Source organism: Phasianus colchicus, chromosome 28, assembly GCF_987193195.1.
Source record: "Phasianus colchicus chromosome 28, bPhaCol1.hap1.1, whole genome shotgun sequence".
Taxonomy (NCBI): domain Eukaryota; kingdom Metazoa; phylum Chordata; class Aves; order Galliformes; family Phasianidae; genus Phasianus; species Phasianus colchicus.
In genome coordinates this window covers 3,332,188-3,357,447 of record NC_143463.1, presented here as the reverse complement: position 1 = coordinate 3,357,447, position 25,260 = coordinate 3,332,188, and the positions used below count along the sequence as shown (strand labels likewise).

Sequence of the window (25,260 nt, the reverse complement as noted above, 5' to 3'; positions counted from 1 at the left end):
CCCAGCCCTCACTATAACCACCTGACTGCTCTGTGCCCCACAGACAGAACCATGAAGCATGCAACACCACATCCTGAAGCTTTTCAAGATGGACTGAGAGGACCACAATTACAGTTTCAGAAGCTTCTTAGTCACATTTAGCTGCGTAGAAGCATCGCTTAAAGCTGCAGATTAACAGATGCAACATTAATTCCAATTTAGGGGGCTTCAACCCAGATTAATCAGATTACTCAGAGTGGTGGTCAAGAGACTGTTTGCTTCACTTTGTGAAGTAGCTAGGAACTATTAGCCTGCACTGTCCGTGCTCTAACTTCCCCTTCTCCTCCTTCAGTGGAAGCTCAGCTCCTCGCAGCAGGCAGTGCTCAGTGCTGGTTGACAACGCCGTGCTGTCACTATGATTGATTCAGATTTCAGATTATCATACTGCAAAAGTGAGAACAACCTTGCCCCTACAAGCTGCTAAAGAGATTTTCTTCATGTTTCACACTCCTCAGAAACCCTGGAGCACTAACACACACACACCTGTGTTTACAGCACTCACATCCAGTTCTGTATTCTCAATATTACAACTATTTGCTCTCTAGGAGCAAATTGTCTCTAATACTTCTCCTCCACTTGCACAGACCCACCAGAGCTCACACCACATCAGCTCAGCTCCCTTCCACATCAGCCCTATCTCACACTGCATCGCTCCACCAGCTATTTGAGCTGACGCACATCTCTGTTCCTTACTTAATAATGAAGATACTAACACAGCCACAAAGCTGTACAATCGTTCCTCTGAAGGCCAACATCCACATCCATGCACTATCAAATAAGAACCAGCAGGGCTGAACTACTGTGACCCTGATCCCAGAACATTACCTACCATGTTCACTAAGGAAAATAAAAAGCCCTTAATACACCAAGGAGCGCCAATCTGTCCCACACATTCCAGTTCAGCATTTCAGAGGAATGTGCTTTATCCTGTGAACACAGCAGCTATTACTGAGCAGCACAGATAAGGAGGCTCCTGTCAGCACTTTAGTTTCAGGGTTAGGTCTGCACTTTCAGAACCTGAGACTGGAGGGTAAAGGTCATATTTACTGTACTCACAGGAGATAGAAATCAGCAGCTAAACACTCCATTTTGTGGCAGAAGGGGAATTCTAAAGAGAAAGGACCAATTTCTCCATTGAGAACCATTGTCTAGCACACACATAACAAGTACAGCTTGACATTTTAGCAGGGGAAAAGGGCTGTTCCTAAATGCAATAACGTTCTCTTCTGACAGTTGATAATCAATGTCCAAATGCCAAGAGCTAAGTGCTGAGCTATAATAAAAGTTTTAATGCACATGAAACTAAATTACCTTCTGGTTAAAACCAACGGACATGGTACCAGAAATAACCCCTTCAAGCTCAAGATCTACATTTGGCGAGGCTAAAATTAGGTCAAGATGCTGAGCAGTGTAAAAAGAGAGAAAAAGTGAGAAGTGCCTACCTTTGTACCAACTGTTATATCTTGGACAATGCTGTAGAAAAAAGAAAGAAAAGGATTAAAAAGTTAGATAGGTTTGCCACAAATATCCAGCATAGTTTACAGCAGTAAGAAAAAAAGCAAGTCAAAGTGCACAGTTGTCTTTGCAGGTGAGCCAAGGACAGTTCATACAAAGGAAAATTATTAGATGGTGATGGTGGAGACCCGAGACCCAGCAGTCCTAGGAAAATAAAAATGCAGCTTTTCCACTGCCCAGAATGGAACGTACCCCTTTTAAGCATAAGGCTGTGGGGCTGAAACTGAGAAGCCCACGCTGCTCAAGTCCAGCATTCTCCCTTCACAGGAATGCAGTGTGATGAGAATGCAGCCTTTGACTAAACCAAGGGCAGAAGTGTCAAGAGTCAGCTCCATCACCAACAGTCACCTCCACCGTGCTTAAAAAACCTGACACTGGATGAAGTTAACCTCCCCTATTCTGTAAAGAAACCCTCTCTTAACCTTGAAGGAGCAGCCAGCTCAGCAATGAGGACCAGCAATGCTCGGAGCTATTGGTGCTCACAGCCCAGCTCCACCTGAGCACAGCCAGGCAGCTCCCAGCCTAACACAGCAGAAGGAAAAAACAACTATCACAGATGCTTAAGCTTTTGAAGTGAGAATTTCAGATTAAATGATCAACGTGAACATAGCTGTACACCAAGCAACCTGTGCTAGCTCTTGTCAGCAGCAGCCATCACTCCATGCACACCCACAGAGCATCTCCCCTGCTGGAATCAGTCTGTCACACTGCACCCCAGGAACCTTCCAGAGCATCACCACACCTGGATGTTATTTCCAGTGGGAGTGCTCAAGGCAGGCAGAGAATTTCAATTGCACCCTCGCATTGAAGATTTTTACTTATTTTTATAAATAAAATCCAACCCGTGGCAAAGCAGCAATGTAACACAACTGAGATAGGAGCACCACGTGCAGCACCACCCATTTCAGCTCCTATCTTTCAAACAGAATCACTGACAAAGTCCAAATGTTCAGGGCAGAGGACCCCAGCAGGGCTAGCTGCAGCCATGAAGAACACACAGCACTAACAGAAAGCAGTGCAGTCATTCTTACGACAACATGAAATCTGAAGTATTCAAGAACACCACTCAAACCTCAGCCAATAACAGCAGAAAACTTACAGACTCGTTCTTCCTTCCCTGCCCTTCTGCACCGCTTCATCTTTTAGGGAATTAAATACTGCTCCATCTTATTATTAAGCCATTCCCATCTCACCAGCTCCACAAATGAGCTGTCACGCACGCCCAGGCCAGCTCAGCTCCTCACACTTCCTCCTCCAACCCAACCTGCCATGTCATCACACCGCAGCAGTTTGCAGCTGGAGCTGCAGCCTCGCAGGGGTTGGGATTCTCCAGGCTCTGCTCAGGTTCAGATGAGTTCTGCTGCACTGCCAGGGCCACCACTAAGGAGCTAATCACACCCATCTGTACGTATCAGCTTAAAGAATCATTCTACAGCAACTATACATATTCTATGAGTATACGTTTCATCAATTAAAACACATTCATTGACCCATGGATTTCAGTCATTAAGGTATTCCCAGCAAAGTGCATTATGAAGAAGGAATCTCTCCAGTTTCCAAAACTCTCAGCCTTACCCCCAGCAACTGCTCCTGCTTCCTGTTCCTCCTGCGGGCCTCAGGCACAGGAAATGTTTTACATAAAGTCGCCTTAGCAGGGGACAGCCTTTACAATTATCCAACAGGAAAAGCTTTTACATGCCAAGCACTATTGAGAGTTGCAACCCATGTGATAAACTACACAGAACTAACAGCAGCACCACCAATCTAGTTTTTATTAAACGTCATATTTTCATTTGTTTCTCCTGCACATTATATCTTCAGCTGCGTTCTTATCATATAACAAGCCTCAATATGGGATTCATAGTTCACTTTCTAGAAGAGCTGGCAATACAACCTTTAATGAAGTTACTCTTAACATAAAATGAAATGATTCCTGCGCTAACAGATAAAAGATTAAGCAGCAGGGCAGAACCTGAATCCCTTCCCAAACAGCCCTCCCTGCATGCAGTAAGGATCAACCAAACACCAAACCAGGCATCACTTTGGGTAGGAGAAATCACAGCTCTGCTGAAGGCACACAGTGCCACCAGAGGATCTGCTGAAACTCCAGCAGGGGACAGCTTTCCTGGGGTAAGCAGATCACACAGAGATCCTCCATAAGCCAGGAATAATTCACACTTGTAACTTAAGAGCTATTGTAACACATGCAGCAAAGCAGCTTTCCCAACTGCATGTACTGTAAGATATAGTTTTGGGATGTGGTTTTTTTTCCTTTTTGATGAAAACAGACATTATTTCAGTGTAAAGAGCACACCACTTCCCGAGCCACGCGATGCATGAGGAGCACCACCTTGGGCTTGTTGTGCTTTAAGGCGCTGGGAGCACAAACAGCTTTTCTGGGGGCTCTGGGAAGAACTGCAGCTCAACAAGGAACGAGAATCAGATCAGCGAGAAACCGCAGTTTTAGCCTTAAAGCAAACGTTAATGTCACGGGCTGAGGGGGAAAACCCGGAGCAGAACCAGCGGGGCAGAGAGTTCTGTGCCAAAGGATCTGAAAAACGAAGAGCCGAACCCGTGGCTCCGCACCCCGTCCCTCCCCATACACCTCAGAAAGGTTTCGGTTGCTTTTACTTCCACTTACAGCGTCCGCATCGCCCCGCAGGCTCCCACAAACACGGGAAGCCCCGCGCCTTTCCCCGCTGCGGACAATGGGAGTGAATCAGCCGCAAGCGCGCCCCCGCCTCCAGGTGCGCGCTCCCGTCGCCAGGTGCGCCCGCTCCCGCCACCCCCTCCCACACGCGCGCGCACGCGGGGACGCGCTCCAGCCCCTCACGCCCACGCGGCGCCGCCGGGCCCCCAGCACCCAGCGGGGCGGAGCCGCCGCTCCCACCTCCGGGCGCGGAGCGGTGCGGCGCTGAGCGCGGCCTTCCCGAACCCCGGCACCGTAGCGGAGGATTGGGGGGGGGGGAGCCTCAGAGCGCGGCTCTCGCCCCCCACAGCCGCTCGTCGTCCTGTGGTAAAGAACCCCCGCCTCAGCACCCCCCGGCTCCTTCCCCTCCCCTCGCGGTCCGACCGCGCCCACGGTGCCCCCTCCCCCCCTCCACCTCCTCCTCCTCCTCCCGGTACCGCCCCAGCCCCCGGCGCGGTACCACAACTCGACCGCTTCCTTCGGACCCCGGGAGGGATCCCGTAACGCTCCCCGCGGTCCCTCGGAGCGGCTAGCGTCGCAGCCCCGCCCGCGCCGGCCGAGACTCACCCGTCCATTGCACACGGAGGAGACCCGCAGGGAACGGAGTGGAGACGCCGGAATAACAGGAACGAGCCCGACCGCTCCGTGTTATAGACTCACAAAATGGCGGCGCCACCCGGCCCGCCTCACCCGCGCCAGCATCCCATTGGCTACTGGAGATGTCATCTTGATGGACGGGGCGGGGATTGCCCTCCTCCGGAGGTTGGCGCCCTGGAGCTTCTCGACGCGCCTATTGGCTGCGGGCGGGGCGGGGGGCGGTTCTCAACCCCAGTGTGTGGCGCGATTGGATAGGCTCCGGGAAACGGCTGGGAGGAGCCATCTTGAGAGCGGGAAGGATGCCGAAATGCCACACGCGTCCGCCATCTTGATTGGGGGCAGGGCATGAAATAACCTCATCGGGAGCCATCTTGAGTACGGGCAAGGGCGCCAACGTGCACATTGCGTTGTCATCCGCGGCGCGGCCCGGCGCCTTTCTGCCTCCTGCGCGGGGAGCGGTCGCCGCCATCTTGGCTACGGGCATAGAAGCCGCGCGCTGCTATCAGCCGCCATCTCGAGTAAGGGAGACTCGATCAATTAAGTTAATTGCTAGTCTGGTGGGGGGCTGATGAAGTTAGACAGCACTTAGGAGGTTTTTTTTTCTTAAAATCTAGGGCAAAACTGTTTGTTTATTTGCGGGTCATGTCTTAATGATGAGGACTGTGCAGAGAGGCAGTGCGTGAGGTGAGGCTGTGCTGCCTGAGGCGACGTTCCCCTCAGGTACAGCTGTGGCAGCGTTTGCTGACAGAAACACCTCTTTTCCAATCAGTGATTACTTAGATAAGCGTGTTTCGTGCTGAATACGTGTAATTGCTTCATATCTCCCAGAAGCCGAGGTAAAAATCTGCCCTTTTTCAAACCTCTAAAAGCTAAAGTACTTTTTGCAGGTGCTGGGCCAGCTACGGCAAGTTTATACGCCATACAAACACACGGATACGTTTGGATTGGATTTTCGGCTCTCTTAAACATCCACCTCCTCTGTGTGCCAAGAGATGCAGATTCTTTAAAATCATTAAGAAAATCATTGGCCTTGCGTGTGGCAGGGGGGTTGGAGATTCATGGTCCTTGAGGTCCCTTCCAACCCTGGCAATTCTGTGATTCTGTGATTGAGAAAAAGGATGCAGTTGTGAGCATCCCTCTGGTTCAGGTGGTCCCAGCAGGCTGAGCAGTGCTCACCCCACAGCACTCCCACCTGGCAGCCCTGGGCTGCTCCTCCTGCTCACACCATGTGGATGAAAAGCTGCGTGTTTCTGTCTAAATATAGCCAATATTTCCTCGCTGGGAATTCTACCAGCGTTTATTTATTTTCTTTGCCTCGCTTGTCATAATTCCATCCTTTGACTGCAGCACAAAAATTAATTGTCCCAGGCCTCCCTACGAGTCCCTTGTGTAGCACTGAATCAAATATCTAACGTTCAGTCGACATTGATCTTGGCTTCATTAGCTGCAGCCCTGTTTTGGGTGTTTCTAGGCAACATAATACTGGTCTTGCTGCAGAAAGGATCCTTCATCCCTCGTGCACCCACTGCTGACATTTTTGTGAAAACATTTGTACAGATCTGCCAATCTTGCCTCTGTTGTCAGCAGTAAACAAATACATGGATGGAAGCATAGGAGCTGTAACACAGCAGCGTCTGTGGCACCTGCAAAGGTTTGGGAAAAGATTTAAAAGTGCAGATGAAACATGGAGTCGTGTCCTTGGGCATTGCTTCTGCTTAATGTTAGGTAGTTCTGACAGGTACAGGCATGCCTTCTGTGTTCTCATTTTCTTCTGAAGCATATGCTAGACAGGTAACTATAGGAAAAAAAAAAAAAAAAAAAAAAAACAAACCCAAAAACATTAAAAATGTGAAGTCAGCTGCAAGTTTTTCTTGAACACATATTCCTGTGTTGGTTCCTATAGCCCAGAGCCCTGTTTTCTCATAGAGCAGTGGGATGCTTTGCTTGTCAGCTCACTCTTGGCACCATCTGTGACATGCAAGAGCTCCCAGTGAGCTCAGATTTTATCAAGAGCTTCGTTGGGCTCCCAGCCATTTGCCCTTTGCTGCAACAGTAAAGTTCAAAATGGAGAAGAGTTATGTTCTTCCCTATTACTACAGGCGACCAAAGGCCCCTTTTGAAATCCAAGTTATTTTGCTCCGTACTGCATATGAAAGGAGGCTTAGCTTGTGCCACTGATAAGAGATTTACAACTTAGGTGAGTCAGAGAATGGGAAAATGATGGGATTGTGTGATTTGCTTTAGAGTCGTTGAGATGAGAGCCAGAGAGTTAACCTGATTTGATCAAAGCAGAGCAGGAATTTGATTCCTGTCTCACAAGCCATAACACACTTTCTCCAACTGTGCCTATTTTAAGCTATGTTTCACATGGAAGAGTTTCATTTCATGTTATCTAACATCTAATTTTCTGGTGGCTGTTGAAATTAGTTTATTGCAAGTGCAGGTATTCCAGCTGCTTTCCAAATATCTTTGGAAAAGCAAACATGGGTGGATGCCATCAAGGGTTTATTGTATTTCAAAGACCTCTTGTGCAGTTGTGGCCTAACTTAAAAAAAAAAAAAACTGTTAAAATTTGTGCAAGCTTACTTAGATTTTGTAGCAGAAATGCTGATTATGCAACCTTTTATCATCTTACTGTAATACTTAACAGAAACTCTAGTATCTTTTTTGACACAATGGTAGCAAACTGACTAAGGATGCTATTGTGTAACGCAGCATTTCTCTGGGCCAAACAGGAAAATGCATTTGAGAACAAGATAATACTTTATGAGGAAAAAAAAACAACCACCAGTGTATGGGAGAATGACCTGACTGTATCTTTTTGTTTTGAAAAAGAAGCCCACATGAAAATAGCCATGTGAAAAGAAAAAAAAAAAAAAAAAGAAGAAGAAGAAGAAAGAAAAAAAAAAAAAAAAGAGGAGGAGAAGGAAAAAAATATGAATCAGCTGCTTTGGTACAATCCAGCACAAGGTCCCACCCTCCCCCAGCTCCAGTTACTCACATGGCCAGAAAGGCCTTGGAGAGACACACCCAGGTTTTTCTCTTTCTAAGCCCTTCCTGCCTACGTTATCTCTCTGAGTTTAATTTACCACGCCGGGAAGAGAAAACTCTGAAACGAAAAGGACCTTTTTCCTGCCTTTTTTCTTTGTGTTTTTAAATAGCCCTGCAGCCTGTGCTACAGTCACAGGATGCTTTTCTGTGTAACTGTATTCCTTGGCAAACTAGAAAGCTTTTTCCCTCTTCTGCTGACTGTTCGATCCTGCCCTTCTATCAGTGAACTGAAAACAGGAACCCTCCAAAAATGTGGTCTCTGATGAGGAAAATGAACTGTCTGTAGTGTAGATCCTGGATAGTGCTTTTAATGACAAAACATTCTTTTCCTGCACTCTCCTCTCCCTTTTTATTCTCACTACCTTGCAAACTTCTAAACCAGGAAACACTTTCATTTATAACTCTGCTACAATATAGCCCCAGTGCAATCTGGAGTGGCAGGGGATGTTTCAAATAACTTTGCTTCTTTTTGTTGCTTTTATTTCTTTTAAACCACTTTCAATTAACATGGCTGTTTTGTTTAAAAGAGTGTTTGCAGCTTTAGCAACATCTTGGGATGCCAAGAACATTCTTATGTGCATCATTCATGATGCCACATCACAGCCCTGGAAATGGTTAGGCTGGAGCTAGCAGAGAAAGAGCAATCTCACTGCTATGTTTATCACTCCAAAATAAGACCTGTGTGTCTGCTGATCAGCCAGCCTGAGGAATGGAGAGGAAGGGGGACCAGAAGCACTGCAGGGCAGGAGTTACAAGCTGCACAGGCAGAGAGCTGGGTTACTGGAGGAAGAGAGGTGAGCACACAAGCTGGCTGTGTTAGCTCAGTGCTAAGGTCGTTTCCTAACTGTAGGCTTTCAGTTTTACCAGCAGCATGCATCATTAGCAAAGGAAGGATTTTTTCCACTGATCCAGAAGAGTTTGGCACTGTAGAATCATCAAAAAGTGGACCAGTTGGTAGGTGGTGGATGCATTGTTTTGGATTTGAGCTTTATATATTTTCAATATTAGACAGAAGGAAATGTTTCAAAGCAGCTCGAGCTGCAAAAGTAAATGTTGTGTTAGCTGTGCCACACAGCAATTTGATGTTTCCCTTCCAAGGACAAAGATGGATAGCACTTTGCAAGCAATTTTATCAGCACATGACACTTCTCATTAGTGCTGCCATTTTACAATATGAATCCACCTTTTAACAGCATTGGAACCATCTGCCCCCAGTTTTGTGCTGCAAGTATTTGCATCAAATTAAAATTGTAAGAATAACCCAAAAATCTGAAGTTTTGCACTTCTTCCCTCCTTCCTAATGAATGACAAAATGAGAGATTTATCTGTGTGTGTTATGCTGTTGTTATCAGCTCATGTTATTTCAGAACTTCCCTGTCTTTGCTGCTCCTCGCAGATGCTTTCGGGTGACTCATTTCCTGTGAGGGATGAACCAGCCATTTCCTGGCTATTGAGTGCATTGGACTTTTTTATTTCTTCCAGTGTGAGTTGGAGTGGATTCATCTCTGGTTTGGTTATGTCCCCTCTAACTTACACCACAACTGCACACAAGATGCTAGAAGCACAGGTCAGTTTCTGTCCTGTTTGTGTGCCCATATAATTTCAGCTCTTTCTTCCAATCGGTGTTCCCAATTTTCTAAGCCACCATTTATTCATATTTCCCAGTGTGATTCTAACTGTTGTGGACAGCTTGATTCAACAGTGTCACCGAGCTAAGAAGAATGTCTGATCATTGTAGTTCTAGCCAGGCTGAAGTACCTCAGCTCTTTCATGCACTTTCTTACTCCTCTGTTGTTGTTTTTTAATAAATTATTCTTCTAATCTAATTTCCCAAGATTTCATTTGAATATTTAGAGTCATTAGCCTGTTATACATTTGTAATTTTGAGGGAAAAAAAGCCCACACAATAGGGATACTGCCTCTTGAGTCTGAATGTAGCACATGCTGTGGGGATGATCTCTGAATAATTCATACCCTTGATGATTTATTCATGCCCAGAAGCTGGATACCTCCACTGTGACTTTCCATTATCTCAAAGAGAATTCAAGTTCCTATTCAACTGTACCAAGCTTAGAAGTACGAGTAGCAGCCCTTGTATTAGCACACAAGCCATGGGATCTTGGGCAAACAGAGCAGGTGTGCATTAATAACCTCTCCCTTACCTTTTTTCCAAAATGTTTCTGCTCAGCAACAAATGGTAAACTCCTACCATTCCAGTGCTATGTGTATCACCATTGATACAGGAACTAAAATAGGTAGATGTCACTGCGAGTTCTTCAGCAAGGAAGGCTGGTGAATGAGCACTCAAAGCCCTTTTTCAGTGATACACAAACAAAATGAGATGCTGTGGCCATGATGTAGAACAGACTGAGCATGGAGGATGGACAAACAGGCCATGGCTGTGTGATTTGATGCAGCAGAGCTGATCCTTTTCTCCACAAGAAAATGCAGTCTTATTTTCCACTGTAATGTTACAGATTCTGAAACAGTCAGTACAGATGAAGTGAAATTGTTCTTCACCTCCTGAGGAAGCCTTGCAGCAAAGCTTGGACACATAGCAGCAGTTCAGACTGACCTCCTTCCAGTGCCATCAAAAAATGCACCTTGAGTAAAACAGTACAGATCTGAGGCTCCTGACCTAGGTGAGAATTCTGCAAGACACTCAAATTCCATTTAGAGAGTATGAAAGGTGATCCCATATTTCAGCAAATTCTCCAGACCCACAGGCAACAATATCCCTAGCTGGCCACTGTGAAATTTCTTAATTGTTTACCCTGTAATCCTGACTTCTTTTGTCCTTGGAACAGGCTCTACATCAGCATAATTAGAAATGTCAAACATGCTTGAGAAACTCTCCAAGTTGCTAAAAATGAATGTGAATTTCCTCTCCACAACCTCACTTCATCTTTCCCTTACTCTGGCCTCAGCTTTACAAAGTGGTCTGTTTCCAGCCCTTCAGCATAGTTTGCATTCCACTGCCAAGAATGAACATTTATTTATACAAACAACCATCCTTACAAGCACATCTCCCTGTGCTATCCCAGGGCAGTGAAATAAACATAATTTCTGCTCTCTGCCGTGTTGCTGAAGTTCTACTTTTTTTTTTTTTTCTTTATTCAGAGGCTTTTTTTTTTTTTTTTTTTTTCTCCAATAAAAGGTTGGTGCAGTTCAGTCACCTTCCATGCTACAAATCTGTTCAGAAAGAGACCGGAATGCTCTTTTATTTCCTTACAATGATTTTATTTTATTGTGCTCTAATGACGGTGCCAGTTTCCCGATAAACCACATAGGGGGTCTCGATGGCTTGGCAAGCAGGGTTTAAAGAGATCTCACTTGTGTGGGAACTTGGAGGGCTTTGTGTAACTCAGAACTGCAAATCCAAATGCCTGCTTTTCTCACTGCTACTTGGTAACCTGGTTCTCCCAGCTTCATTACTGGGCTGCTGCATGACACTGATTCTTCCATCAGCACAGGTGACGTTGTAAAAAGGATCAGTGGTAAAAGAAACAGCAGCTACCAGGTGAGCAGCGTGGTAACAGACTCCTGTGGCAGGGGAGCCTGAAGCTCATGCATTATTTCTAAAGGCTCTCCATTGCTCACCTGTCAGGCTGAGGTATTGTTTGATGAAATGCTAGCTCATCACCTCTGTCCTCTGTCGTCAGGCTGTCTCCCATTGCATCTGCTGTTTAAATGGGTATAACACAGATGTTAGATGACTCCAGACAAGGGAATTTCAGAGTCTGAGCACAGTTCATTTAAATGAAAAAAAAAAATAAAATAAAGGAGTCCTAAAAGAGAGAGAGATGCACACAGAGAGCATCTTGAATATCTCCATTAGATGTATATATCTGCAAACCATTGCTCACTTACTGTAAGCATGCCAGATTTGTCTGTGCAAGAGCCAGCTTCCCTTCTCAGTTGATGTAATTGTTTGTAACTAGGAGTAATATTTAGACTGACAAAGTTTACAATTACCTCCACCAGGGAATAAGACAGAGTCGTTTTCCAGGGAAATCTCTCATTTGCATTTTGAGGTAAGGGAGAAACAAGTGACCCCAAAAGAACATGAAGTAGCCCAAGGGGAGAAATGCAGAGACACAACTCTGTTTTGAACTGCCAAAACTGTGCTTCCTCTCCCCCTTCCCTCAATTCCTTTTGAGGTCCCAAATACAGTTTATAGGTACTCCAGCAGCACAGCTGAATTAAAGCACTTTTTTTTTTCCACATCAGTTCAAGAACAAATATTTCCAAATACATCTGAAAAAGTAATGGGGCTGACATCAGACTGCTGCATGCCTGCCATGAGGCCCGCATTGTCATACAGGCTAATAAAAACATCATTTTCCCAGGGCTTCAGCTCTATTAAGCACAGAGCTCCAAATGATTTCCTACTTGGATCAAAGATGTGTTTGTTTCAGTGCCACTTAAGTTTAAAAGGCAATACTGGGAATGAATGAAATCTCCCCAGTGGCAGCTGCTGAGGTTCAATGGGTTTGTCAGTGCCATAATTATGCAGCGGACGTCTTCTGTTTGCTGGCCCATATGTTCCTGGAGGATGTTATGTAATGGAAGCAGAACAGGGAAGCCTTGCTCCCAGAGCTGAGGAGATTTGCTTTTGTGCTAGGAAGACTTGCTTGTGTTTCCAATGGCAAAAAAAAAAAAAAGAAAAATGGAAAGAAATATTCTGATTTCAAACCAGTGTGGGTCTTATTTGCTCAAAGTAGATGGAAGCATACAAACAGAAGCAGTCACCTATGTCCAGTGTCCTCAAACCAGACGTTTTAATAGGGAGACTGGCTACTAACTGTTATTATTTACAGACATACTACTTACAGCTGGTCTCTGCAAGTCAGTGCTCCACTTAGCTAATGTTGGAAGTCACTGTGATCAGTGGCAGAGTTTGATATGACCCTGGATTCTAAGAATAGATGTGGCTTCTTGTCCTCCTGCTCTGCCCCACAGCACTTCTTTCTCACCTTTAGGTCTGGGTGCTGATGAGTGTCTGCTCATTAAGTAGCTATCTCCTTGTCTAGTTGACTGTACACCACATTTTCTGTATAACAGACATGAGAGTGAACTGAGATCTCCAGGGTGTTAAAACAAGCGTCAGAAGAACATTGAGACATGAACCTGCAAAATGTGAAGTCGGGGAGGATCAAGAGAGCTCAAGTTCTCTGTTGCCAAAGAAACAAAGGAACACGATATCCTCTAGAATGTTTAATGTTTAATTTGGTAAGATGCTCAGAGGCAAGGGCAGTGAATGCAGAGTGCAATGACAGCACTGTACCAGCAGTGCCTCATGTCAGCTGGTTTGCAGAACGTTATGCACAGCTACCTGTGCCTTCTCTAAACATCATCTCATTAACATGTGCATCAACATTGCACAAAAGGGACACCCGATGACTGGGCCATTTGGAAAGGACATGAACAGTGGCATATCTTAAACACTGGAGATCTGTCACTGACTTAATTCCTGCCTTTCACACACTGCAAGCAGCTGAAGTCAACATGAACTGAGACATTCTTCCTGCATAGCCCAGTATAATTTAGAGGGACAGCTATAGGTGTTTTCTTGCATTAAGGACGAGGCTTACAAATAAGTATCTAACTTCACTTATTGAGAAGATACTGAATTTCACTGTGTTACTTCTGCAACAATGTGAAGACAGCTAGCAAGATTTGCCCTGCTTTGCCTGAGCACTGAAGTAGGCGTGTGGTCAGCAAAGAAGCAAAAAGGATATTATGTAAACACAGGAGCAGGGCTGTGGCTGGAACCCAGAACTCTACCAACCAGGCCTACATCCCCAAAAGCACAGCACAGACAGCTGTTTTGAGGAACATACTTAGGCTTCGGGAAAGCAACAGCCTAGGTGATTTTCTCAGACATGTTAACTGATGCCTGAGTCATCTGAGAGCATACAGTGGAAGATCCAGTGAGAGACAGCTGGCTTTATGGTTATGGGCTTGGAGAGATTTCCAAATTATTTTTCAGAAGTGCCTTTTTGTGCTCCTGGGACAATTACAGCAGAGAACTCCAGGCCTCAACTCACTCATTATCTCATTTATTTTTTTTTCTTGAATTTAGAGAATGGATTTAATTATTGGCTCTTCCTCACATTTTGGAAAGAGTGTTATCACTGCTGTAGGACAAAGGTTGGCAAGCTCTCATGGATGCGATGCCAGAATGTATTTTTCTTTTCCAAATTAGTGGTTAGGTGTGTCAGTGCTGGGTTTTACTATCTCTCCAGAGGCAAGATGCCATCCATCTGTGGTATTTTTCACCTGTGAGACTCAGCTCCTGCTGAACGCAGCCCTCAGGTGGGAGACAGAAACTGGGAGCTGCTGCCTGTAAGGGTGCTTCTCCAGATGATGCTGATCCCAGCTTCTGCCTCAAGATGCCACTCAAGAGTGACTGCAGACTCAGCTCTCAGGGTAGAGAACCTTCTATTTGTTTCTATTCCACACAAGGGATCTTCAAGTTGCTTTAAGATCACTTTTCTAAATAGCTAATATGTTCTTTCCCTCTCTTATTTTCTAGGCTACCCTGTCCTCTAGGTGCCAGTGAGGTCCTTGTCTTCCCTCCCTAGACTGCAGTGCTCTGTGAGAGGCTTCCTGAAGCACCTCGAGAGACCCAGGAGGAGGTAAGGGACACAGTGACACTTCCAAAGACAACACCAGAAAATTCTGCCAGAGCAAAAGCTCCAGTGGTGGAAAGTCTACTTCCAGGAGCCACAGCAATTTAGAATCACATCCAATGCAAACCTTCATAAACACCTGAAGTATAAAAATGGGAACTAGCTCTTTGCCTGTTGCTAGCAAAACTGATTTCTGCACATACCCACATACTGAGTCAGCACAGATCTGAAGTGCTTCCAAAAAGGTGAAATCCTCAAGCCTGGAAAAGAGTTAAGGTGTCAGTAGTTAGAATCATTTCCTACTGCTATACATACATACATACATATATAGGTTAGTATGTCTCACTGTGAACAATTAGGTCTAATTACAAGTCACTGTTTCACCACAAATAACCATTTAGTAACATTTTTTCTACCACATTTCGTGCAGAGTACTTTATGAAGCATTACCCCCTGCTTGTGGTTAGGCAACGTGTGATGCAGAACAGATGAAAAAGTGTTTGGGTTAAGGTCAAATCAAATGCACAGGTCAGTGCTGCAAACTTTGGGTGATGCAGCCAACAGCACTGCTGATTTCTCTTTAGTGTCTTTGTAACTTTAGCTAAAAAGACTGTCCAGAAATAGATAAAACTGCAATGAACGTTAACAACTGAACTGAAGGAGATAAGCAAGTTCCTTTTAGCAGACTGACAAATGGGATGTTAATATTTAATTATAACAATAATAAAAAAAATAATCGAGAGAACAGATTAGCACTGAAAGCACCGAAGATACAGTAACAGCCTTATCGCTGATCCAAGGTCTGCACACGGAGGAGTTCCTGTGCTCAGCTGAGGCAGCAGCACCAGTCAGCACTGCACAGCGCTGTATTTGTAGCACAAGATAGCCAGCTTCCTACACGCTCAGTGCAGAGAATCGTGGAGTCATCTGAGGTCTGAAAGACCTTCGAGATCATCACCTCCAACCACTACCGCTGCCCGGCCCGGAGCGCCATTGCTCTTAGCGCCCTTCTTGCCTGCGGGGCAATCAAGCAGGCGGAACGCTGTTGGTGGGCGGGGCCACTGCGGTGGGCGGAGCACGTGGACGAAAGGACAGTGTTGATTGGTGGTGCCACTGCAGTGGGCGGGGCATGTCGATGGGAGGGACAGTGTTGATTGGCGGGGCGGCGGCGGTGGGCGGGGACTCGGCGGTGGGCGGGGCGCAAAGCGCATGCCGGCGGGCGAGCGCCCTCTGGCGGGGCCGCGCCGTGAGTCCGCTCCCTGCAGAAGGGGCGGGGAGGAGCGCAGGTAATGGCTGTGATGTGTGCAGGCTCCGTGAAATGGTGAGGGTTAGAATCGTAGGAAGTTACCATAGACGATGATGTTACCACATGACTAGCGAAGCTCGAGCTTCCTGAAAAATACCGCAAAGAGTGAGGCGAACAGCTACAAGAATGAAAAACTCTCATACAAACACCTTCTTGCCAACAGACATCCTCTGCTGGTAGTTAAGTGAAAGATTATTTTAACACAAATGGCTGCTGGGGAATAAGGCAATTTCCCACAGGCTGCTCCCTGCTGACACAATGGGGCACTCACCCCTGATGCAGGTCTGGAAGGAAAAAAAAAAAAAGAAAAAAGGAAAAATAAAACAGCCTACATATAGAATAACTATAGAAAATAGCAGCCCCCTCCCCCCTGATGGCACTAATCCTAAGTGTGAGGTTGCTCACAAATGGCAGCACTAACAGGATAAGCAACACAATTGTATGATGTTGTAGCATTTTCCGCACAAGTAACAGATTTGCCCTATTCCAAATTCAGCTTTTACTTCTTTTTTCTTCTTCTTTTTTTTTTTTTCCTATTTATAGCAGTTCATGTTTTAAAATTAATTTTTTCCTTTACTACATCTGTTTTTAGAGGCTGATTACTGCTTGTTGGAGCAGGCGAGCCATTGCCAGCTGGCTGCATGCTTTTATTGGCTCTGTTTGAAGAAGACTTGATTTAGAGCTCACAGTTCTGTTACAAGAATGGCAGCCATGTAATGCAGACCCTCAAGAAAAGACATAATTAGGACTCGGATGAAAAAATGTGTCCAGTTCTTTGGACCAAAATGCTTTTGTTCAAGGAACGTAGCTTACTGTATGCTAACATTTAACATTTAACTCTGAGGGCTGGTACATGCAATCAGATCTGGCCCTCTCTCACAGAACTGGATGTTGCTTTCTCATAATACAGACATGCCACCCTGTAGCAAGTACTAAGTATCACAGGAACTGCATTTCTGCAAGCAGGGAAGGAGAGCTGGAGCAGAACAGAGCAGAAGAAGTGCTGAGAAGGCTGTGGTACATTGTGGGGAGGAAAGGAACAAACGTGGCAGAGAACAGGAAGAACGATGTGCTGGGAAATGATTAATCCACCCCAAAGGCCCTTGCTAAGAAGTGGTGGGACAAGTTCAATGGTTTTTGGCAGCCACAAGCAACTTCTGCTCCACTCTCAGCCCCCTCCTTGCTCCTTTCAAGCAGACGTGCTCAGCACAACTTCCTCTTGCTGCTGCCCCAGACGCCCTGTCCCTCCAGCAGTGTCCCTCACCCATTCCCTGCAGTTCTCTGGCAGCCGATCCCCTCCTCTATGCATGTTTTACAGCTGTCCTGTGTCCCTCCACCTCCAATAAGTGTTACTCAAGCAAGCAGGAACAAACAACCCATGCTGGGGGAGGGGGGTGGGAGCCAAGTTTAAGAACTGCTGCTCTGTATCCTGTTTTTCAACCAGGATTGTTCCAGTTTCCTGCACTGTCTTATCTAGAGCTGAAAAGCCAAAGCTCTCATATTTACTTGCTTTGTGCATGCCTCAGCTTTCTAATCTGTGAAGCAGACCTTATGAGACATAAGAGAAACACATCCAGGACTATTACAGGGTGGAGGGACAGGAACAGCGTGGTTAAAGGGCTTCCAGTGTCTATACAATTAGGCTCTTTATTTAGTTCTGCTGCTTGCATAAGCCTGCGTACGTCACAGAGAGTTTCAGACAACCATCCACATACTATAATTCTGCATGGAGTTCATGGAAATGTAAAAGGGTAAAGTATGGATATTTATGTTAGGTGATTCTGGGTAACAACCTTACTAAAGAACTGTTTTCAGAAAGGGCTGAATGTTTTCCCCACAACACAAACTAGGCACAGGAAAGTCTTTAATAGGAAGAAGCATTTCAGTGATTGTAGTTCAGCTTTAAGGGCTCCACTGAAATGCTGCTGGCTTCTTTAAAATACCTGACCACATTTTTTGTTTTAATACATAGAGAAAATAAGCATATATTGTGTTAACATCTTGAAAGCTTACCATGTGCAGGGCCATGAGAGAGCAGAACAACTTTTTTCCCCCTTTTTTCTTCTAGTGAGCATGAATTCACGTAACTGTAGGTTCTGTTCATGCACTGATTTCCCTATGGGTTAAAAACAAACAAACATTCCCTGCACAGCTTTGGAATTTCCTGCTTTTCTGCACGAAGGTGTGGGTTCTACATACAAACCCCAAGCTCTGAACCCCTTCCCCACACAGAGCCTGTTGTTGTTGGAAGCAGGTAGTGCTGTAAACACATTTTTTTCCTTTCCTTTATTCCCCCCTTTTTGCTCAGTTCTAACAGTAAATTCAGTCTTCCTCCACTTTACAGTTTCTTTGGAGGTACTCTCAACCAATGTAAATAAGAAAGCAGGACTGGGCTGAAGAAGTACCTTCATATGATTACCAGAGTTTTTATTTGGACCTAAATCTGAAGAGAAAAAAGGCTTTTTCAGTGAGATCAGGAAAAGGAAGACGTGTGCTTGGAGATAAGGAGAGATAAAAGCATTCCAATTAAGGGCTCCTATGATAGAAATCAAGATGATCATCTGCCAAGTCAGTAACTTCATGGCCTTATGACCACACAGAGCTTCCATTTCTATTACCTTTTCCCACACTGTGTGAGTGCCAAAGTGATGCATGGAAATTCTTTGTTTGCCCAAGCTGTCCTGTCCCTTGGGGAGAAGTTACACACGCTGAGCTCGAAGATAAAGCTCTAACTTCAGAAAGAGCAAAACAGTTCTCCCAGAGCTTAGTTCAGCTTTTAACAGGCAGAGGAAGGCTGAGGAGCACTGCAGGGAGCTGCCCACTCCACTACCTTAAAGCAAGCAGATTTTTGTTAGAAAATTCTTTAAAAATCCTGGCTTTGCATGTTTCACAATCTCGCATCTGCAAACAGCACCAATAATTTTAGCCCAGAATGCTTTGCTATCAATAGGAAGCCATAAAAAGGAACACATGGATTGATGCTAGTGTAAGAGCAGAAGGGCTTTGCAGAGCTTTGCTGACATGCACCAATTTCACTCCAAGCTGCAGTGGATCTGATGCCTGCTGTTCATTCCTTACTGGGATGTAAAGCTGACGTGACAGGAGAGATTCGAGCTGTGCCGCTCTTGCTGAAAGGGACATTCAGTGCCGTGGCCCATCACCTGAGCTTAGAGAGAACTTTTCCCTGAGGCCTGTGCTTTGCCTAATTAGGATAAAGAAAACCTGTTAATTGTTCTACAGGTATTTGTTAGTGCCTGGTTCAAGAGGACTCCCTCATGCTGAGCAGTTCAGAAGTCCACACCACTTTGATGGCCTTTTGTTTTCTTTCCTCTTAGAACAATTACACTTTTGCCTGAACATTTTGCATGCTTACTCGCTTGGGCTCTGCATTCAGCAAAGCACGTTTTGCTTTGGCATCAGCAGACTGAAGCATTCATTTAAAATTCAGTGTTCCTAAGTGCTGTGCCAGCTTGAGCCGTGGAGCTGGGCTGCTGTGTGGCCCCAAAGCATGCTGCTCTCTAGAAGTTCTGAATCGACAGAGCAAGGCTTGTATAAACACACTTCCAGGAGCTCTTCAGCACAGGAATTTGGCCAAGCAGTGGTTTCCCAATCCCTGGGTTTTGTTTGTCACGACACAAGGGCTGCCCCCACCACGTGGCTCCTGTGGCCCCCAGCCACACTCCTTCCTTCTGGCAGCTGGGCTGGGTGCTGGGCCTCATCCTGGCCTGCCCTGGCTGGGGGAACACAGCATGGAGTGGGCTGGGTGCTGAGGGCACAGTGGAGCCTGGATGCTGGCCCACAGTTGGATACCTGCAGTACAACTGTGCACCTACAGTCATTCTCTCAGTTTAACTAACCTGAAATAAATCCCTGCAGACAAACAGCATGTTCACAGCTTACAAAGCAGCCCTACATCTGTCAGCTGGGATGGTTTTCTTCCATCTTCTGCAGCTGGCTTGGAAGAGCAGCACACAGAGCTGGCAACCAGCCCTGGAGGCTCAAGCTCTCAGCCTGCAGGGCCAGAGCTGCTCCCACAGCCAGTTCAGACAGGATTCCAGTGTACAGTGCTTTCAGTTGGGTATCTTTTGCTGCCACTTAATGTAAAACTTTTAATTAATAACAGACTAAGACTATGCCTGGAGTAAAGGCTGCCATTATGAATGGTGAATTCATGCAGTCTCAGTCACACAGGGCATCGTGAGGCTTCTTGGCTCTGTTGCAATATTTGTACTGACAGTAAGGTTTGTAACCAATGACACAGGAATTACAGCATCCTTCCAGACTATTACACAGAAATGTTTCTGCATTTCAGTTTGGAGAACTGAAGATCACTAGCCACAAAGTGCCAGGGCTGGAAGGAACATCTCCCTTTTGAAATTCTGTCATCAGTATTTATATTTTGTTCCAGTATTTTTGGTACATTCTATAGGCAAATATTCCAAATATTTACATAAGCCAAGCTTTCTATATAGAGTTCTTCTGGACTAAATATGATTGCTTACCTTTGTGAAGATACATGTTCTATGGAAGCATTTATTTTGGGCTGAACATTGGAAAAAACTAGAGGCATCTGCTAGCCAGATTTATATATATATATATATATATATTTTTTTTTTCTCTCTCTCTCTAAATATACACACACACGTATGATGGTTATTTTAGGTCCTGAGAGAAAAAGAAAGGATATTCTACTGAATTCCACACGGAAGAACACCCAGTGAGATAAGAAACAGCAGCATGGTGAGTATATCTTACAGCATAAATTGTACCAAAACCAATTATTTCTAGCAGAATCAGTTACAGCATTAAAATTACAGAATTTTAGACACGTGGACGTGAGGTCCATTTTTCAGCTTCTGGAAAGCATCCTCCCAACAACACAACTATGAGCCCTGTTGGCTGCAGGGAGGAGGGAGGCAGAGGAGCTGATTCCTGATCCTTCCTCTTGTCTTCCATCAGTGAGTACAGAATTGCTGATAGGTACAAGCTTGCTCAGAGCACACCTCCCCTCAGCTGAGCTGCAGTACCTGCTTGGGTGACTCAGCAAGTGTGTTAATCTTAATTGTACTGAAACTTAAGGACACATGTGAACAGCTGCTGTGGCTCAGCTGCAGTATGATAAATTCTTAAGCACAACTATTTGATCAAGGCACAAGCCCACAACTATGCATAAATTGCATTTGTATCAATTATAAAGTCACCATTCCAGAACCACACCCACATTACCCTCCTTCAAAGAGGATCATTTTTTAAATTATGATGATTATTTTTCAAGAAAGAACATACTGTTTTAGAAAGAATCAAGAGAAGGATCACTGATGTGGAATTATTATTCTGTCGGGATGGGGCTGAAAGCAACCCCCAGGAATCCAACTTTATGCACATCCTCTTTCACTTAATTACTTCCAACATATTTTTGCAGTTTGAGAGCATCACTGATGAAGGCTGCAGCAATGTCAGCTCACTTTGCAAGGATCTCTCCAACCTTGTCACCTGGGCACACACACATGGGACTATATGCATTCATATCCCAGCCTTGGAAACCGTGCAGAACATGGGTCAGCCTAGCAAGGAGAATTCTGTTCTGTGGATTTGTGGAGCTGGACACGCCTATCACTGGACGTGTGAAGATTTACACTTTGGAAGCAAGGAAAGGAACGAGGCTGCAGAAAAGAGAAAGAGGCAAACATCCTCTGGGGCTCTGTCACGAGGTGCTGCTATAGGTGAAAAGAGGATCAGGATAGCCTCATCTTTTGAAAGGGCTAGAAGAGACAGTGCTGCCACAGCATCACGTGGCACACCTGCAGGGGGCCCTCAGCAAAAAGATACCATCTGCAAAATATGTAATGAACCACCAGCCAGACCAAATCAAAGAAACTGCAAATCCATGCAACCAGGCTCTGCAGCAGAGCAGCATTTGTCAATATCCATAGGCGAAATCAGAACGGACCTCCATGAGATGAAGCTGGAATACAATGAAGATCTACACATCATCTCTGATGATGAACAGTACGTACTGAATGCAGAAAACCAAGAGGAGACAATCGACCAGAATATTCTTTCACAGTCACCACCTGAAGATGTAACTGCTGAGATAGGTTTGCAGATGTATCGTGATCAGAAGACAGAAATTAACAAGCAGACAGTCACCTCTACATCTGGCTTCACCCCCATGACAACGCCTCCCCCAACTCTTTGCTGTATTCTAAAATCTCCTGGGAGGGATCGAAAGATCCTGGAAAGCAGCTTCTTGAGTCTGGGTCCCCTTAATCCCACAGTGTTTGTAAGCGAAAATTCAAGAGCCAGGGATTCTGCTGAGTCAGCAACACCAAAAGAAGATTTAGAATTGATTCCTATCTCCAACACTGAAGCAAAAGCCCAGCCAGAGACACCTGCCCCTGCGATGTTCTTTGAGCTTGAAGCCACAGTAGATGTCCAGCAGCAAATCCACCTGAGCTCTACTGAATGCAGTGTCTCGGGAACCTTAGACTTGAATGGGAATGCCACCGAGGGCCCTGCAGAGGAGAGCAGGCTGTCAGGGTCTGAGCAGGCCCCTCGTCCTTCAGCCTCACTGAGCCCACAAAGCAGGAATGCCAACCAACCTCCTGAATCTTCAAAAACCAGTAAGATGCCCTGGAGCTTTAATCATGGGAGGGTTTGTGGGCATGTTTCACTTTCCGAAGAAATTAAAGGAGGGTGACTTCTTTTAGCTGGCAAAACGTGTGTTGTAGCATCTAAATAAATGCATCCTATTTAGGCCGTGCCATTTCTACCAAAAGGGACTTAAAATATTCCTACATAGATCATGCCTTTTACTGAGATACCCAGATGTTGACTTGGCTGTAGCTTTAACCCACTTTGAATATCTTGGTCTTTCATTTGGTGTCACCATACAGTCTGTTGGCTGTACTTAAAACAGAATGCCTGTGAGAAACTGGAACCAGAGATGTGAACTCTGGTCTCACAGAAGGAAAAAAGAATGAGGAAGTAACTTTTAAAGCAACAAAACAGAAATTTTGGCTGAAACTCTGGCTTAGCATAGATGTGTGCTACACCGGAGCCTTAACACCAGCTACACATCATTTAACTGAATGATTAAACACCTCAAATAAAATACAAATGCCCAGGTTTTTAAAGGCATTATAATGAGCCACAACATTTGCATTGACAACTATTTGCATGCCTGCAGGTGCTGTTCCACATCAATCCATTAAAATGCTGGCTAGTCAGTTTCATGGTTTGGTTTTCTAGCATCTAGGTGTAAACACTGAGGCATCCATCTCTTCCCATGAACTGGTCAATAACAAAACAGAACAGGCAGAACACTGAGACAGCAGCACAGTAGAATCCACCTCCATTCAGTCACAGCATTTTATGATTGCTAAGCACATACAAAATAGCCAGAAGAAGAATTTCTGGATGTTGGCTCTAGAGCCCTTTTTAATCTACCCCTTCTTCAGCCCTGGAAAAATCACAGGTGAGCAGATGGGGCTCTACAGCAATCCAAAGAACTAGTTTCTCATGCTATATGGAACTAGGTAGATACTGCCATAGCAACTTGAGAAAGAACCCAACTGGAATCCTGGCATCCCTTTCTTTAAAAATATTATTCATCTTTTCTTCTTCCTTACTGTTCACCCCTAACTTTTCGTTCATGTTTTTATATCACAGTGAGAGCTTTCCTGCCCTGAAGAGGTTTCAGGGCAAAGGAACACTTTGAAATATGTCTTACATAATGAGTTACAACATTTTGAACGTATGAATTGCAGGACGCTCAGTCCTGAGGCAGATGACAGGATCTACATCCAGGCTGACTCCCATTCATTGGAACAGAGCAGACTTTGGCCCCTGGGGTCACCACAAAATACAAGCCAGAGTAGTTGCAAATTGCTGAAAGCACACCAAGTCCATTTTGGCTTGTTTGAACTTTGTAGCTAATGCTGCAGCAGCAGGACTGGAGCTGCTGGTTATGAGCATGGTTATGACCTCAGAATCAGCCAGGGCAAAATTCAGTCCCTTACCAACATAAAGACAAGCCAGCAATGACAGCTACAGTTCCCAATAATTCTCTCCTAATGAAACATGATTCAAAAAGAAAATACCTTACAGTTATCTAGGTGGTAGCATGCAGATTCACCATTTAAGTGAGGAAGAGAAGACAGGGGCTGTCTTTCCATGTCCAGACGAGTGCTACAGAGCAGTGTGGGCAAGTCAAAACCAAAGCTTTAAAGGAAAGGCTTTGTGACTGACTGATTTTTAAAGGGAAGGTGAACATTATTCTGCATCTCTTTCAATTTCACTGATCTCCTTGCTAGCTGTCACTGATCACAGAGCTCTTTCTTATCTTTTAGATGTGCTGAGCAAGAGAAACCGCAATGCTGCCAACATCAAAGTTTTCAGAGAGTGGTTGGATGTGCGCTGCCCTTCTGAGACACGTGAGATCCATAAGCTGCCACCCAAAGACCTCGATAATTACCTGGCCTTGTTCTACACGTCTGCAAAGAAACAGAACGGCACGGATTTCTCCACTGGGTCTTTGCAGTTCTTTCAGAACAGCATAGACAAGTACCTCAAGGAGCACAGTTATGAGTACAGCGTGGTGAAAGGATCTGAATTCAGAGCATCTCAGGAAGCCTTGAAACAGAAGCATCAGCTTTTATCTCAAAAAGAGAGAGAGGAGAACTGGGCTCTTTTGGAGAACCTGACAGATGAGAACGTGGATAACCTCCGTAAGAAGGGGCTGTTAAGTCAGACCAACCCACAGAGCTTTCTGCATCTGATGTTTGTAAATATCATCAGGGGGTTTGGGGCGAGCACACACAACCACGGCCAGAATCTGTACTGGGGACAGCTGGTGCTCAGAAGGAACGTGGCAGGGCTGGAGTACCTGGAGTGGAAGCACGACCTCAATGCAGAGGAAGCTGCAGGGCAATCGGTTCCACATCTCTTTGCCAGACCCAACAACCCCGAAAACTGCCCAGTCCAAGATTATAAGAAGTATGCAGAGAAGAGGCCGGGGGACATGCTGCATGATTATGACCCGCTGTATCTCTCCCCCAGACACATGTACTCCGTGTGGGACCAAGTGTGGTACAGCAGGAAATCACTGACCAAGGCCAAAATGGGGAAGATGCTGAAAGTCATTCTCCAGCAAGTCAAAGCGTCTGAAAAAAAGCTCAGGAAATAAAGGCATCCACTTAATTTCTGTTTGAAAGGAGCGTGTTCTGAAGTTGCATTTGAGAAAGTTTTAATAGCAATATTTAGCAAAGGTTGAATGTCCATCTCTTTGGTTTCACCTTAGAACACAATGCCTGCAGGTTTGCATTGCTTTTGTTCTCAGGTGAAGTGAAAATCTGTTATTCTATTAACAGCACTGATAATTCAGTTAGTTAGAAAAGAGGATGTGAAGTTTTCATGTTTGCAAAAAA

The 25,260-nt window shown here is 45.2% G+C and overlaps 2 protein-coding genes across 10 annotated transcripts in view; one reads left to right on the top strand and one right to left on the bottom strand.

The window, feature by feature from the left end:
- PTBP1 (polypyrimidine tract binding protein 1) overlaps nucleotides 1–4,929 on the bottom strand; it is a 28,280-nt gene extending 23,351 nt beyond the window's left edge. The window contains exons 1-2 of one of the 4 annotated variants that reach the window (XM_090126270.1): nucleotides 4,811–4,929; nucleotides 1,482–1,512 (exon numbers count right to left, since the gene is read on the bottom strand). In XM_090126270.1, the coding sequence (XP_089982396.1) occupies nucleotides 1,482–1,512; nucleotides 4,811–4,818 (39 nt within the window). In that variant the 5' untranslated portion in view covers nucleotides 4,819–4,929. The remainder of the gene's footprint in view (nucleotides 1–1,481; nucleotides 1,513–4,810) is intronic. The other 3 variants (XM_090126267.1, XM_031604221.2, XM_090126269.1) reach the window with 3 other exon arrangements.
- Nucleotides 4,930–5,022: 93 nt separating this feature from the next.
- LOC116235817 (uncharacterized protein KIAA1958-like) lies at nucleotides 5,023–25,256 on the top strand. Of its 6 annotated transcripts, none has more exons than XM_090126264.1 (6): nucleotides 5,023–5,358; nucleotides 14,140–14,323; nucleotides 14,430–14,532; nucleotides 20,495–20,572; nucleotides 21,255–22,455; nucleotides 24,184–25,256. In XM_090126264.1, exons 4-6 carry the CDS (start codon nucleotides 20,570–20,572, stop codon nucleotides 25,017–25,019), a joined length of 2,040 nt encoding a protein of 679 aa, XP_089982390.1. In that variant the 5' UTR covers nucleotides 5,023–5,358; nucleotides 14,140–14,323; nucleotides 14,430–14,532; nucleotides 20,495–20,569; the 3' UTR covers nucleotides 25,020–25,256. The 6 variants fall into 6 exon arrangements, with proteins under 6 accessions (XP_089982390.1, XP_089982389.1, XP_031460080.1 ...); XM_090126263.1 differs by lacking the exon at nucleotides 14,140–14,323 and adding an exon at nucleotides 10,369–10,533; XM_031604220.2 differs by lacking the exon at nucleotides 14,140–14,323.
- Nucleotides 25,257–25,260: the final 4 nt, after the last annotated feature.